Here is a 14352-nt window from a genome sequence, read left to right as displayed (position 1 = left end):
TTGAAATTCCAGTTTGAGACATGATAATCACATGCATACTGAGGGAAAAATAAACGTTTAGATGTAAATTGTGCCTGTTACCCTAGAATAACAATATAATAATACCCTGTTCCCTACGTGGGAACTTAGGGAAATAAAGTGAAACATTTTATATATATATATATATATATATACAAAAGGAGAGTGAGTTTCTTGTAGTTGAGGCTCACCTCTCCACCTCTTTAAGCAGCCGGCATTGAGAAACAGGCAAGGTCAGAAGGAATTCCAAATATGCTTGGCCTTTAAGCTTTATAAATAGAAGGCATGCTATTTATATATAACCTACTTAAAATACCCTTTATTTTAAGTGGCTAGCTGGGACAGCCATCGAAACTTAATTCTGGGTAGTCCAGAGACTCACAACTCAAGCAAAGAAAGGAAATTTTCCCCAGAAAACATTATTATACATCATGGTTAGTTTCCACAGTACTGATATTCCTGGGAATAGACTGTTAGAAGTTCATTGTCTTTGGCAGCTGATCTGGTAAGAAACTTGTGAAGCAAAACCCTCTAATCTCTTTCATTGCAAAAAGGTCCAAACATACAAAAGAACAGAAGATAACATAGTGAATTTATTTGCCTGTACCTATCACACAGATTCAATAATTATCAAGATTTCGCCACATTTGCTTTACCTTCTCCAAAAATTTGTTTTTAATTGGGAGGCGTTATAAGCATACTAAGTAATGCCATTCCATCCCTACTGTTAGAATGGGCAGCTAGTGAGGCTTTAACAGGATAGCTGGAGGCCAGCAAAGGGGGCATCACAGCTAGCTACCTGGAAAGCTAGACACCTGTCCTGGCAGCAGTCCAAAGACAAAGCCCCAAGACACTGGATCAAACCAGACGGGGCCAAGACAAATAAGGCCAGAGATCCTGACCAAGTAATGGAGAAGAGACATGAGACCCTGCTCCCAAAGAAACCACTTCCCAAGTAAGAAATACCACCCTCTCACCCCCAGTCAATCACTATCAATAAGAGATAGAGACCCAAACCATGGGACATGCAGCTCTCCTGGAGCTCACCTGCTCTCATATCTGGAGAGTGTACTCTCAATTTAATAAACTTTCCTACTTGCTCTGCTTAACCCAGTGTCTGGTCCGTCCTTGAATTCTTTCTTGCATTGAGACCAGGAGCGTCCAGTGACATCCCATGGATAGGCTGTGTGGCCACCTCGGAGCTCAGGGGTCTCCCCTGTTCACCCAGCAATACTAAACCCTCATTTGGAATCTCTTATCCGTGCAAACATTTTCTTAAATAATCTTAATGAAATTAACATATGTAACATTAACAATAACTCTTTTGTATCACCTAGTGCCAGTTTATAATCACATTGTATCTAGTCTCCAACAGGCCTTGGTTTTAGATGGTTTGTTTAAAAAAAGAAAGAAGACCCACACTTGACATTTGGTGGTTAAGTCTCTTAAGACTCTAAATTGGAGGAGCCCCATATCCCCCGCCCCTTTCTCCATGTCCTTGACTTATTCAAACTGGGTCAGTTTTCTCATGAAACATACGACATTCTACATTTGCCTCTTATTTCTGTTCCTCTCTACCCCAAAATACATTTTTAAGTTGGATAGTGTCCATTTCCTACATATTAATACTCTCCTTGGCATAGACGAGAAAGCTAAGGGAATTTATTGGGATAAACATAAGTTGGGTATTTTTTTCTTAACCAGACAGAACTGAATTTTAATTTTAATGCCAGCTTCGTCACTTAGTAGCTGTGTAAATTCCTATGTGTCTGCATTTTTTTAACTTCTCTAAGTTGGTTTCATTATAAGCATATTGATAATTTCATGGGGTTGCTCTGAGGACCACAGAAAAAGAATTTATAAAGGACCAGTGCCAAGCACAGATAAGGCACTACAGAACTGGAATTACCCAGGGGGTTACTTCGGTGAGCACCTAGCTCCAGCTATGGTCAAAGCCTCCTGAGAGACTGGTTTGCTTGATGAAGTTACCAAGATTTGGTTTATTTCCCAGATTTCAATAGATAGGCATCTTACTAATTATAAAAACAAGAGCTGGCTTTTTTTTTTTTTTTTTTTTTTGCAAGAATCTAAATTATATGGGTTGTCATTAAAAAAAAAAAAATCCAATTTAAAACCTAATTCCAGGGCGTCTGGGTGGCTCAGTCATGAAGCATCTGCCTTTGGCTCAGGTTATGATTCCAGGGTCCTGGGATAGAGCCCCACATCGGGCTCCCTGCTCAGCGGGGAGCCTGCTTCTCCCTCCCCCCACCCTGCTTGTGTTCCTTCTCTCACTGTCAAATAAATAAATAAACAAAATCTTTTAAAAAAGTAAAATTAATTCCATTAAATGAAACACCTACTTACCTTCATCCTGACAATGTGGTCGAGGCCAAAAGAACTAGCAGTGTTTATGTGCAGGAGAAAGAAAGAATGATTCAGGAATTGAATTGTATCGCTCAGATGCTTCTGCAGACACACGTGCATCAGAATTGTCTGGGCCCGAGTCTGCATTTGAATGTGCATGCCACAGTTTGAGAATCTATGGGAAATTCTGGGTGCAAACTTCCCAGAGTTGGTGAACTTGTCCCAGAGTTATGCAGCTATGAAATGAAGAAGCTGCTATTGGAATCAGGACTCCTAGACTTCAAAGCCTATGTTGATTCCTCTAGGCCAAGTTTCTAACTGCCAAGGACCGTCACAGAGCTCTCACTAAACCACTCTATCAATCTTCTGCAACACTGAGCTTATTAATGAACTCATGTCTTCAAAGCCTTAAGATGCTGTGTGATTTCCCTTAATTTCTTTCTGGAAGAGATTTATCCGATTGGTCTTTTAGGTCCCTCTTCCCCTTTAATCACTACTAGTACCTTTGCCTACTTACACTCCAACCCCCATGCCCTGCCTTTCCTCCCACCCACCCCTCAGTCTTTCTCTTTGGCCAGCTTAAGAGAAGGGATTTCCAGTATCAAGTTCTGGCAAGTTTAAAATAGAAATTGAAGATGCAGTGCAGAGCCTTGGGACAAATTCACAGTTTCTTTAGATTATCTGCACTATTTACAAACAGCTATTTCATGTCTGTGATGTGCAACGTGAATTCATGGTTCTGATCCTAACCCTGTCCTGGATTTAACGACAGCATAATAGAAAAAGCTACGATTCCCTTATCCAGAAACTTAGGAGGGGAAGGGAATGACAAGACCAGAAAGAAAGAAAGAGATCCACATTCAAACCTTGCACACATTCTGAGGATTAAAAGCAAGTCATCTTGACCACTAACAGAATATATCAAGGTAGTTTTCCTCCATGTCTTTTCACGATTTCATAGCCCACATTTGATTTTATTTATTTTATTTTTAGCACTGAATAATGTACTATTGTTTGGAAGTACCACAGTTAATTTTCTGCTCACCTACCAAAAGACATCTTGGTTGCTTGACTGTCACTGGGCAATTATGAAATATCTGCTATAAGCATCTATGAGCAGGCTTCTGTGTAGCTGTTAAGTTTTCAATTCTTTTGGGTAAATAAATACCAAGGACAGTGATTGCTGGATTGTATAGTAAGAGTATGTTTACATTTTTAAGATATTGACAAAGTGTCTTCCCAAGTGGTGGTACCATGTTGCATTCCCACTGCAATGAATGAGAGTCCTACTACTCACACCCTCATCAGCATTTGGTCAGTTTTGTGGATCTGGGTTATTCTGGTAGACGTGTGTGGTATCACTCTGTTGCTTTCCTTTGCATCTTCTTGATGATACAGGTTTTGGAGCATCCTTTTTAAAATTTTTTCTTAATTTTTATTATTATTTTAAGATTTTATTTATTTGACAGAGAGAGAGAGAGATCACAAGTAGGCAGAGAGAGAGAGGAAGGGAAGCAGACTCCCTGCTGAGCAGAGAGTCCGATGCGGGGCTAGATCCCAGGACCCTGAGATCATGACCCAAGCCAAAGGCAGAGGCTTAACCCACTGAGCCACCCAGAAGCCCCTGAGCATCCTTTTACATGCTTATTCTCCATTCACATATCATCTTTGGTGAGGTGTCTTTTCAGGTCTTTGGCCCATTTTAGGGGGCCACAATTTGGGTCGCTTGTTTTCTTATTGTTGCACTTTAAGTATTCTTCACATATTTTGAGGAACAGGTCTTCATCAAATATGTCTTCTGAAAATATTTTCTCCCAGGGTTTGGCTTTTCTTTTCATTCTCTTAACAGTGTCTTTCGCAGAGCAAAACATTTTTAATTTTAACAAAATTTAGCTTATTATTTCTTTCACAGATCATGCACTTGGAGTTGTATCTAAAAAGTGATTTTTAAACCCAAGGTCATCTAGATTTTCTCCTGTTATCTTCGAGGAGTTTTATGTCTTTCATTTAAGACTGTGACCCATTTTGAATTGATTTTTGTGAAAGTTGTGATTTTTTTTTTCAGTGTGGGTGTCCAGCTGCTCAAGCAGCATTTGTTGAATAGACTGCCTTTGCTTTTTTCCTATTACCTTTGCTCCTTTGTCAAAAATCAGCTGATGATAGTTACATGGGTCTATTGCTGGGCTTTCTTCTGTCCCATTGATTTATTTGTCTGTGCTTTCACAAATGCCATACTGTCTTATTTACTATAGGGTAAATAAAGTCTTATTTACTTTATAGTAAGACCTGAAGATGGTAATGTCAGTTCTCCAACTCTGCTCATCAATACTGTGTTGGCTATTTGGGGCCTTTTGTCTCTCAATCTAGAGTTCTGAACCAGTATGTTAATAACCACAGAAGTCACTTGCTGGGATTTGGATTACCTCAGCGTTGACTCTATAGTCAAGTCGGGAATAATGGACATTTTGACAATATTGAGTCTTCCTGTCCATAGACATGACTATTTCTCCATTTATTTAGTTTTTCTCTGATCTTGTCAGAGTTTTCTAGTTTTCCTCAGTATAGATCTATAACAGAACAGCAAATACGATCACTGAGACATTGGGTGGGCAGCAGGAAAGAGAGGCAGCCAAATGAGTCTCAAACTCACCGCTCCGAAGGCAGAGAGAACAAGGTTGAGACGATATACATATTGATGAAATGGGCGGGAAAACAACTCTTCATGAAGAAAGATGGAGCATAGAACATATACGGAACATGCGCCCCAGTTCACTTTGGGGTGGAGACTTCACACCAGAAGAAGGCAAAATTCAGCCCCTGATGTCAGGAAGTTAGCTTAGGACAAGATGCGGCATGCTGTGAGAACTGGTGTAAGCTGGATGGGGTCTTGGGTTTGTTAGCTCAGGTAAGGAATGCTCGGTCTTGCCTGTTCATAAGCTGGGCCTTATCAGTTGACACTGAGTCCAGGCTTCTGCAGAGAGAGCTAGTGGATGTGCCAGTGGGGTCAGAGGAGATACAATAGCTGATTAGGGAGAAACAGTTCTCGGAAAAACAAGCTTTAAATTTTCTGCTAGTTTTGACCTTATTAGCCCTGTGGGACACTCAAGGTTTTAGATCTTACCCATATTTTGTTAAATTTATACCCAAATATTTCATCTGGGGGAGGTCCAAAATAAATGGTATTACATTTTTAATTTCAAATTCCAAATTGCAAATTCATTGCTGGTATATGGAGAAGTTATTGACTTCTGTATATTAACTTGATAACCTGCAATGTTGCTATCATCACTTATTAGCTCCAAGAGTTTGGCAGTTCTTCTGGATTTTCTGCACAGATGACCATGTCATCTGCAAGCAAAGACAACTTTATTTCTTCCTTGCCAATCGATATACCTTATATTCCTTTCCTTTTCTTATTGTCTTATTGCTAGGAATTCCAGTTCAATGTTGAAAAGCAGTGGTAGACCTTATACCAGTTAGAATGGCCAAAATTAGCAAGACAGGAAACAACACGTGTTGGAGAGGGTGTGGAGAAAGGGGAACCCTCTTACACTGTTGGTGGGAATGCAAGTTGGTGCAGCCACTTTGGAAAACAGTGTGGAGATTCCTCAAGAAATCAAAAATAGAGCTTCCCTATGACCCTGCAATTGCACTCCTGGGTATTTACCCCAAAGATACAGATGTCGTGAAAAGAAGGGCCATCTGTACCCCAGTGTTCATAGCAGCAATGGCCACAGTCACCAAACTGTGGAAAGAACCAAGATGTCTTCAATGGACGAATGGATAAGGAAGATGTGGTCCATATACACTATGGAGTAGGATGCCTCCATCAGAAAGAATGAATACCCAACTTTTGAAGCAACATGGACGGGACTGGAAGAGATTATGCTGAGTGAAATAAGTCAAGCAGAGAGAGTCAGTTATCATAGGGTTTCACTTATTTGTGGAGCATAACAAATAGCATGGAGGACATGGGGAGATGGAGAGAAGGGAGTGGAGGGAAATTGGAAGGGGAGGTGAACCATGAGAGACTATGGACTCTGAAAAACAATCTGAGAGTTTTGAAGGGGCGGGGGGTGGGAAGTTGGGGGCACCAGGTGATGGGTATTAGAGAGGGCATGGATTGCATGGAGCACTGTGTGTGGTACAAAAACAATGAATACTGTTATGCTGAAAAGAAATAAATAAAAAAAAAGCAGTGGTAGAAGGGGACACCCTCGCTTTGTTCCTGATCTTAATGGGAAAGCTTCAATTTTTTCACCATAAGCCCAAGGTTAGTTCTAAGCCTTTTGTAGATTTCCCCCTAGTTAGCTCCATGTAGCCTGTCTCATTACTCAGCATTAGACCTTCCTTCTGGCAATCATCTTCAGCCCTCTCAGCCCACATCAATTACAGGTGATTGTATCTGACTTTGGAGCTAATCTGGACTAAGCCAGAAGTCTGCAGGCAGCAGAATGCCTTTACTAATGGGGCTTGGAATTAGTATTTGGTGTTTCTAGACTAAGTCTTGGGCATTTTCATGGTCCCTGAGTAACAGATTCCTCCTAAGTGGGATTTGTTTGGCCCATAAAATTCAATGTCCATTTTACTTCCCTCAGTAGCACCTTAGCTAACTTCCATTTTCTGAAGCTGAGTAAACCAGGTTGGAGCCATGACATCTAAGTGGTTTTCTGCCAGCCCCACCACGCTCCTGCAGGAGCTGACGTTTTCCCACATGTTCGCATTTCTGTGCCAAAGTAGACCAGCCATCCAAAATTCAATGCTGCTCTTACTTAATTCTACTACTGCCATTTTGTTACAATTCCTGCTAACCCATCCCATCTGCGGGATCTGTCCCTGGGGTCTACAGCCCTTATGATACAATGTACTTTAGAGAGCCAGACTCACAGTTCAATCCGTTTCATTAATCCAGGGACTGTTTCCTCTCGAAATTATTAGTCTCATCATGCCTTTCCTTAGTTAATGATTCCGACTTTGTCTCTTTTCACCCTAAAGTTATTGCCCCAGAAAAGGATGTTAGCATCATATCTCATCCTAATTCCTTAGAAATCAAGCCAAAATTCCTACAGTCTGCAGAGTCCCGAGATAACTCACATAAAAAAGAAAAAAATGTCTCAGTGCCATATTTATTTCTTATTTATGCCTTCTATGAAGAAATTAGGTTACCATCACCATCTTGGTGTCTTGTAAACCTGTATTTCCAGCCTAGATCTCTCAAGGTTTCAGATTCATATATATAACTTCTACCTTCCACCTGGACGGATAATAAGTACATCACACTCAACATATCAGACAATGAGATTCATAGTTTTCTCTTCTGGCTTCTCCCAGTTCCTTGTTTAACACCAATTACAAAAAAACCCTGCTTCTCTGTATCTGACCCATCAATCTAATTGCTTAAAGTAGAAACCTGTGTTTCACCTTCTGTTCCCGCACACCTCACACCCAGTCAGTCAGTCCCATTAAATCACTCTCCTATTTCTTGAGTGTGTTTTCTCTCCACGCCACTGCCAACATCTTAATTCATGCCACCCCCACAGTAAACTTCAAACTCCTTAACATTGCATAGCAGATTTTTATCTTAAAGTGTTAATGTGCATTAATCCATAGTTTTTCTTCATCCTGCCTTCTCTTGTAACAAAAGAAGTTGGCTAACACATGAAAGGTAAAGTACAGAGCATATAAACTTTTACAGATCGAGAACAATAGGCTCATGTCAATAAGCTATTTACTCTAACTCATAGCTTAGTGCTTTAAAACTAAAAAGTCTGCTATATGGTTAAGTAATAAGTAAAATGGTATTTATTTTAGCAAGTTGCCAGGCTATATAAATATAGTATACTACATTACATAGTACAAATATAGTATACTATGTATATTACTATAATACTAATATTATATGATATTAATATTATTTTTATAAGGTAAGATACTATAAATACCTCATTTCTGGGGGATGAGGAAAATAATTCACAATTTGTTGAGAAACTAGTATATGGTCAAAGAGCCAGGATTTGAGACCGATCCTTGGCCTAGGGAATTTGGGCCCTCGGCCATGGCACTCTGCTATTTCTCCATGTATGGCCTATGGACATTGAAACTTTTTAATTTTCATAGCGAAACTTTTACTTGTTAATTTTAGCACTATTTAAAGTTATAAAATATTATTTGTATACTAGAATACAAATCATAGAGTATCTGGGCAAGGAAAATATTCCCTCTGTAGACACTTAACAAATTCCAGAAGCAACGTCCTTATAGAAGAAGGTTTCCCTGTATGTATATGCAGGGTGACACACAAATGCTAATAATCCACATTATTAACCCTACGTAAATGATTTACTGGATGCACATATGGACTCTACCTCATTCCTCTCCACTTGTGAATATATTGCTTTGTACTGCTCTGTGCCGTCAGTCCATGAAGCATGTCACTTGACAAACGTTTCCTCTGCAAGTAGCTAGTACGATTCTTAAGGCCAAGAGTAGTATATTCTATTTTTTTTTACTGCAATGAAACCTCCCTCAGTCTTCACACTAAAGCATCAAATCCCTCCAATTCTGAATTTCCCTCGAGCTTCACAATGTTCTTCTGAGCTTTGATGTAATGTAATTTAACTATAAATGATAAGGCTGTCTAAAATTAAACATATTCACATCATGTCTGGCAGGAACCTCAAACTCTACAATCTCAGAAACCCAAAGTAACTTAAAAAAAATCAAATCTATGCCTCATTTTTTTTTCCTCCTTCAGGAGCAGAAAATTTTTTTTTACCAATAACTTCTAACTCCTAGTCACCAAATTCTAAATTCTCCTCTCACAAATGCCTCTTCTGTCACCCCTTTCTCCTCTCCACTGACCCTGACCAAGTTCAAGCCACAGCCCTCCCTCACCTGACCCCCAGGACCGCCTCCCAGCAGGGTGCTCCGAATTCAGTGCGTTCTTAGAAGAATCCGTCCTTTGTATTCGTGTAACTACGTGTCTGAACACGTGACGGGCGCACACGTCCTCCTTCGGAGCAGCTTAGGCGAACACAGTCCTTACACGTCGCTCAAAACTCTCCGTGTCAGCAGCCTTCGTTCCAGGCCGCGGGCCACTCGCGGAGAGCGGTGTGTGTCCCCGAACACCTGCAGGAGCGCCCTCAGATCTCCTCCCCCGGCTGTGTGTGCACGTGCATAGGTACCCGTTTCGTTACACGGGGTCGTTATCGTTAATCCCATACCGGGGGCTGCTCAATGCAAGTGGGACCACAGCCGCCGTGCCCCATAATTTACCCGGACAGAGGCTGCGCGCCGCTTGCAAGCAGCGTCCCGGTCGTTTGGGTGGGCGGCAGCCAGGAAGCCCCCCGGGAGTTAACTGCTCGCTGCCGCCCTCGGCTCCGCAAGGGGAGTCCGCATTGACTTTCCGTTTTCCTCGGACTGGACCTGACCTCAAAACTGCAGGGGATCGGCACGGGTAAAAACGCGGACAAAACAAAGGAAGAAGAAGTCTGATTTCTTGCCACCACATTACCATGCCTCGTATGACACGTAATTGTGTTAACACTGAAACCTGGAAAGCAAAAGCACGTCGCGCAGGGGATAAGTCCCAGAGCCGCCGCAGTTTAGACCGGCGCGGGGCGGGAGGGAACGGGGCTTAAATCTCGCGAGAGAGCAGGCACGAGCGCTGTGGGCTCCCTGTCTCTCGCGAGAGCCAAGCTTCGGCTCCGCCCTCCACGGCGTGCGGCCGCGTCTCCAGGGGCAACAGCAATGGCGGCGCTCTTCTCCGAGCGGCTCTTCTCGCTGGAGCTGCTCGTCGACTGCGTGTGTTTAGAAGTCGGGCTGCTGCCGCCGCCGCCCGTGGTCGCGGTGGTGGAGGAGCAAGAGGAGGCCGAAGAGGAGGAGGAGGAGGCATCCCCGCCACGGCCATCGCGCGACTTGTGCCCCGCCGTGGCCTTCCGCCTGCTGGACTTCCCCACGCTGCTGGTTTACCCTCCGGAAGGCCCCGGAGCCCCAGCCCCGGAGCCCCGACCCGGCCTGGTCAGCTTCGGTCGCGGCAAGTCCTGTCTCTTCCGCCTGCACCCCGCCACCCTGCGCCGCCAGCTCCTTCGGACCCCGCTTTACACCTTGCTGTTGCTGCTGCCCCCCGGGCGTCCCACGCCCGCCCCGCAGCTCCTCGGTGCCTGCAGCATCTCTCTGGCTGCCGCCGCCCACAAGGTCCTGGGGCAGGCCGCCCCCGGCTGCTCCCACGGCCATCGAGGGAGTTTCCCTCTGCATAACCAAGTTGGGGAGCGGATTGGGGACATTGCCCTGGGCTACCGCTTAACCGATTTAGGAAGCAGCTTGTTGGGGCATCTTGAGAGGCCGGTCGCTTCCACGGGAGGTGGGGTGGAGCGCGGAGAGATCGGTTCCCAGACCCCGCAGGAAAAACAGCAGCCACGCCCAGAGCCAAGAACAAGACATGGCGACAGTTTTCTCATGGGTTTAAAAATCCCAAAAGCACAGAAGGGTTTGGAGGAAGGAGCTTTCCCCAGTAAGACCAACTCTGGTGACACGGTTTCTGTGAAGCATGGACAAACCAACTCTATTTGTTCAAATTCTAGTGGTGTGAGGAGCGTTAGCCCCCCAGATCAGGAAGTCACAGAGTTAGACATCGAAACAAACACATTTTGCCCCCCTCCTCTGTATTACACTCATTTGACCCAAGAAAAGATGCCCCCTGTGCAGGGTACAATCACCATTAAGCCTCAAATAAATGTACCTGAGGAACCGGATGGTATTTGTGTGGAGGAAAACCGTGCAACTGCCCCAAAACATACTGATTTTCTGAAACTTACTAATTCTGGGGCACATGAAAATCCTCCAGTGCCCATAAATCCTCCGCACGTTCAGGATGCAGGAGCACGTGACCAAACTTCAGATCATGCTCAAACTGAACAAAATAGAATTAATACAATAAGGCAGCTGCCTTTGTTAAATGCCTTGTTGGTTGAGTTGTCCGTGTTATATAACCAACCTGTGGCAAGCCCTACTCAAATACATCCTCACTTAGCCTGGTTATATAGAACTGAGGATAAGAAGTCACCAGAATCTTCTGCCAAATGCACATGTAAATCTGAATCTAAGGATAAGCTTCCTGTGGGGGGAAATGAAAAGTCAGTGAATCTTCAGTATAAAAAGAACCCAGTCGAAAATCTCAAAAAAGGTAAACATTTTGAAAAGAACAGTGGTGACCCCCCCAGAAGAGTCCCAAGAGGGAAGCTGCTTTATGGTTTAACAAATACACTTAAACTACGTTTAAAGCAGACAAATCCTGATATGTTGGTAGTACATGAAAGAAGAGAGCAGTATAGAAAAATGCAAGCACAAATGTTGGGTGCAAAACTCAGAATTCCTTCATCCAAAGTTAAAGTATTAAGCTTTGCAGAACAACATCAGAAGCCACGCCAACTGCCAAAAGACAAGTGTTTGGGATTAGATGCATCTTTTGCTGAAAACAGTGATACCTCAAAGCAAATCAGTGGAGTTTTTGATGACCCTAGCACAACTGAAGAAACTAACCTGAAATGTGCAACTGAAAAAACTGTAGATTATGGTGAACATAGAACAGATAATGGTTTATTGCAAGAAATTGTGAGGCCTGCAAATTCCACTGTCCCACAAGGGGTTATGCATGCAAGTATTTTGGAAGGAAAAGTGGAAATGAAAGTCCAAAGTCCATGTGTTTTCCAACAAGTTGCAGTTATTGACAGAATTGTAGTGGATAAAGAAATGGAAGATAAACAGGTCAAAACCACTGATGATGACATTCTTATTGATGTTGGTGAATATAAACCATGTAAAAATAGTTGCTCTGAAAGCATCTCAGAACTCAAGTATTCCGATGACTTCACCAGCCCTTGCTCTTCTGAAGATTTCTCTACCTCTGAGGACACTAGCAGAATTTTACAAACTCATGATAGCAGTCCTGGGTCAGAAAATCCAAAACATAATCAATATACAAGTAAATCTAGTGAAGCAATACTGTCCACAAGAAAAAACAGCAGTGAAAAGAGTTCTGTTCTTAGCCCGCCTTTTTCAGCTGGGTTGCCAGTATACGCATGTAAAAGATCTCATATTTCAAAGATTAAAGATAAAAGTTTGGAGGAAACGTCTAGTATCTCTACCAGTGATTTATCTTCATCACATTGGACTGAGGAGAAAGAAAACCAGATAGATCGAAACAGTATGCATAATACTGAAGTTCTAAAGAGGGGTCAGGACATCCCTACTAAACTTAAAACAAGAACTGGTTGCAAGTCTTCAGAAAAAAGCCAGTCACCTCGGACATCGCAAGTGAGTACTTATCTGCCATCTAACTTGTCGGACCTGGAACTTAATGTCCTGGACAGCAGTGCACCAGATCACTTTGATGAAGATGATGAAGTTGCCTCACTAAGTATTTACAAGCAATGCAAGGATATTTGCGAATTAGTGATGAATAAACTTCCAGGATATACAGTGTGAAAATACGTGCTTTTAAAAAACATTTTATTTTTGTATAACCTATGTGTACCGTTAGTGAAACAATTTTTAATTATTTTTTACATTATTTTAGTACATAAATCACATGGGTAATTTTTAAAGAAATATGTTATTTTGATGTCTAGATAGTATTTATTAAGTTGAACAGTATTAATCATGAAATCACCTTATAATCTAGGTAAGATTGAAGTTGTTTAATCTTAGAAGAATAAAAGTATCTTTCTAAACTCTCTGAAAAAATCAGTCATCCTAAAGCAGACTTCAGGCACACCATTAAAAATGAAGCCTAGTTAATAAGGATAATCTCAGATTCTAACAGGAATAAATCATTTGACAAATATTGAAGAACTTACTGTGTGAGATGCAGAAAGGTACAAAAATGTTTAACATACAGCCCCTGTAGGTAGAGCTTACTGTTTTACACATATATGAATTCTTTAGGGAAATCTTTGGTACATACACATCCCATACCCCAATAGGTAAAGTCCTTTTTATATGTCGTCATTGTGCTCTACTTTTTTTTTTAATGCAGTTTGTGTGATCACTTGATTAATGTTTATCTTCTTCAGTTTTGCGAAGGAAGGGACCATATCTGTTTTGCCCACCAGTATATGTTCCTGGTACCTAGCACAGTCTCGCCTTGGTTGGGGTGTGATAAAAGCATGTGTTGAACAAATTAATGAAGTCCACGCATTTAAAATAACCTGATGGGAGGCAATAGAATTAAGCAGTCAAACAAGCAAAAATCCTAAGAATAAGCAGCAGAAAATCCTTATTGGAAACATGGTTATTTGACTACAATATTTTTGTTTTGGTGTCTATAAAGAGCCTGCAGGTGTTCAATGAAGTATTTGGGGAAGGAAGCTAAGAAAGGTGTCTTCCAGTTTCTTATATAGAAATTGAGTTTATTGTTGTCACTTCAGGCTGTTCCATAGTTATTTTTAAGGTATGCAAAGTTTGTTTTTATCTAGTGATCATTTCTTTATAATTTCTTCCATTGGTTTTGTACTTAGACCTTATTGTGTTCAACTATTTACATGTAATTTTTTATGTGTTATATTTTAATTTTTATATTTTAATATATCTGATCTTTTTGGATATATGGAGTGAGGCCCTAATTTCCCTTCCTTTATAAGTAATCAAATAACAATGCAGGTATTATCTTTTGAATGATAGTAAAATTTAGAAAGGTGGTAAGAGATGAGGATATTATATTTTGAGAAACAATATGCGTAAAAGAAATATGGGAATGAACATAATGTACTCATGGGACTGAGAAAATATCTTGATTAGAATGGTAGAGTGGTAGAAAGGATATTTGTTGAGTAAGAAAAGTCCCCAATCGTAGGGAGCTTTAAATCCCAAGCATAATAATAAAGACCTAAGCAATCAAAACAAAAGAGTATTTTAATTTACAGTTGAGCACCAATACTTGGCCATGGCATTTTGAATATTAGAAATTATTGA

At 41.5% G+C, this 14352-nt stretch overlaps 1 protein-coding gene across 1 annotated transcript; it reads left to right on the top strand.

Moving 5' to 3' along the window:
* Nucleotides 1-10046: 10046 nt before the first annotated feature.
* MAP10 (microtubule associated protein 10) lies at nt 10047-13985 on the top strand. The gene has a single exon (XM_059397309.1). The coding sequence runs from the start codon at nt 10132-10134 to the stop codon at nt 12865-12867; it is 2736 nt and encodes a 911-aa protein (XP_059253292.1). The 5' UTR covers nt 10047-10131; the 3' UTR covers nt 12868-13985.
* The last annotated feature ends 367 nt before the right edge of the window (nt 13986-14352 follow it).

Source organism: Mustela nigripes, chromosome 4, assembly GCF_022355385.1.
Source record: "Mustela nigripes isolate SB6536 chromosome 4, MUSNIG.SB6536, whole genome shotgun sequence".
NCBI lineage: Eukaryota > Metazoa > Chordata > Mammalia > Carnivora > Mustelidae > Mustela > Mustela nigripes.
Note: the sequence above shows the minus strand (reverse complement) of the source record. Positions and strands in the feature narration are given on the sequence as shown.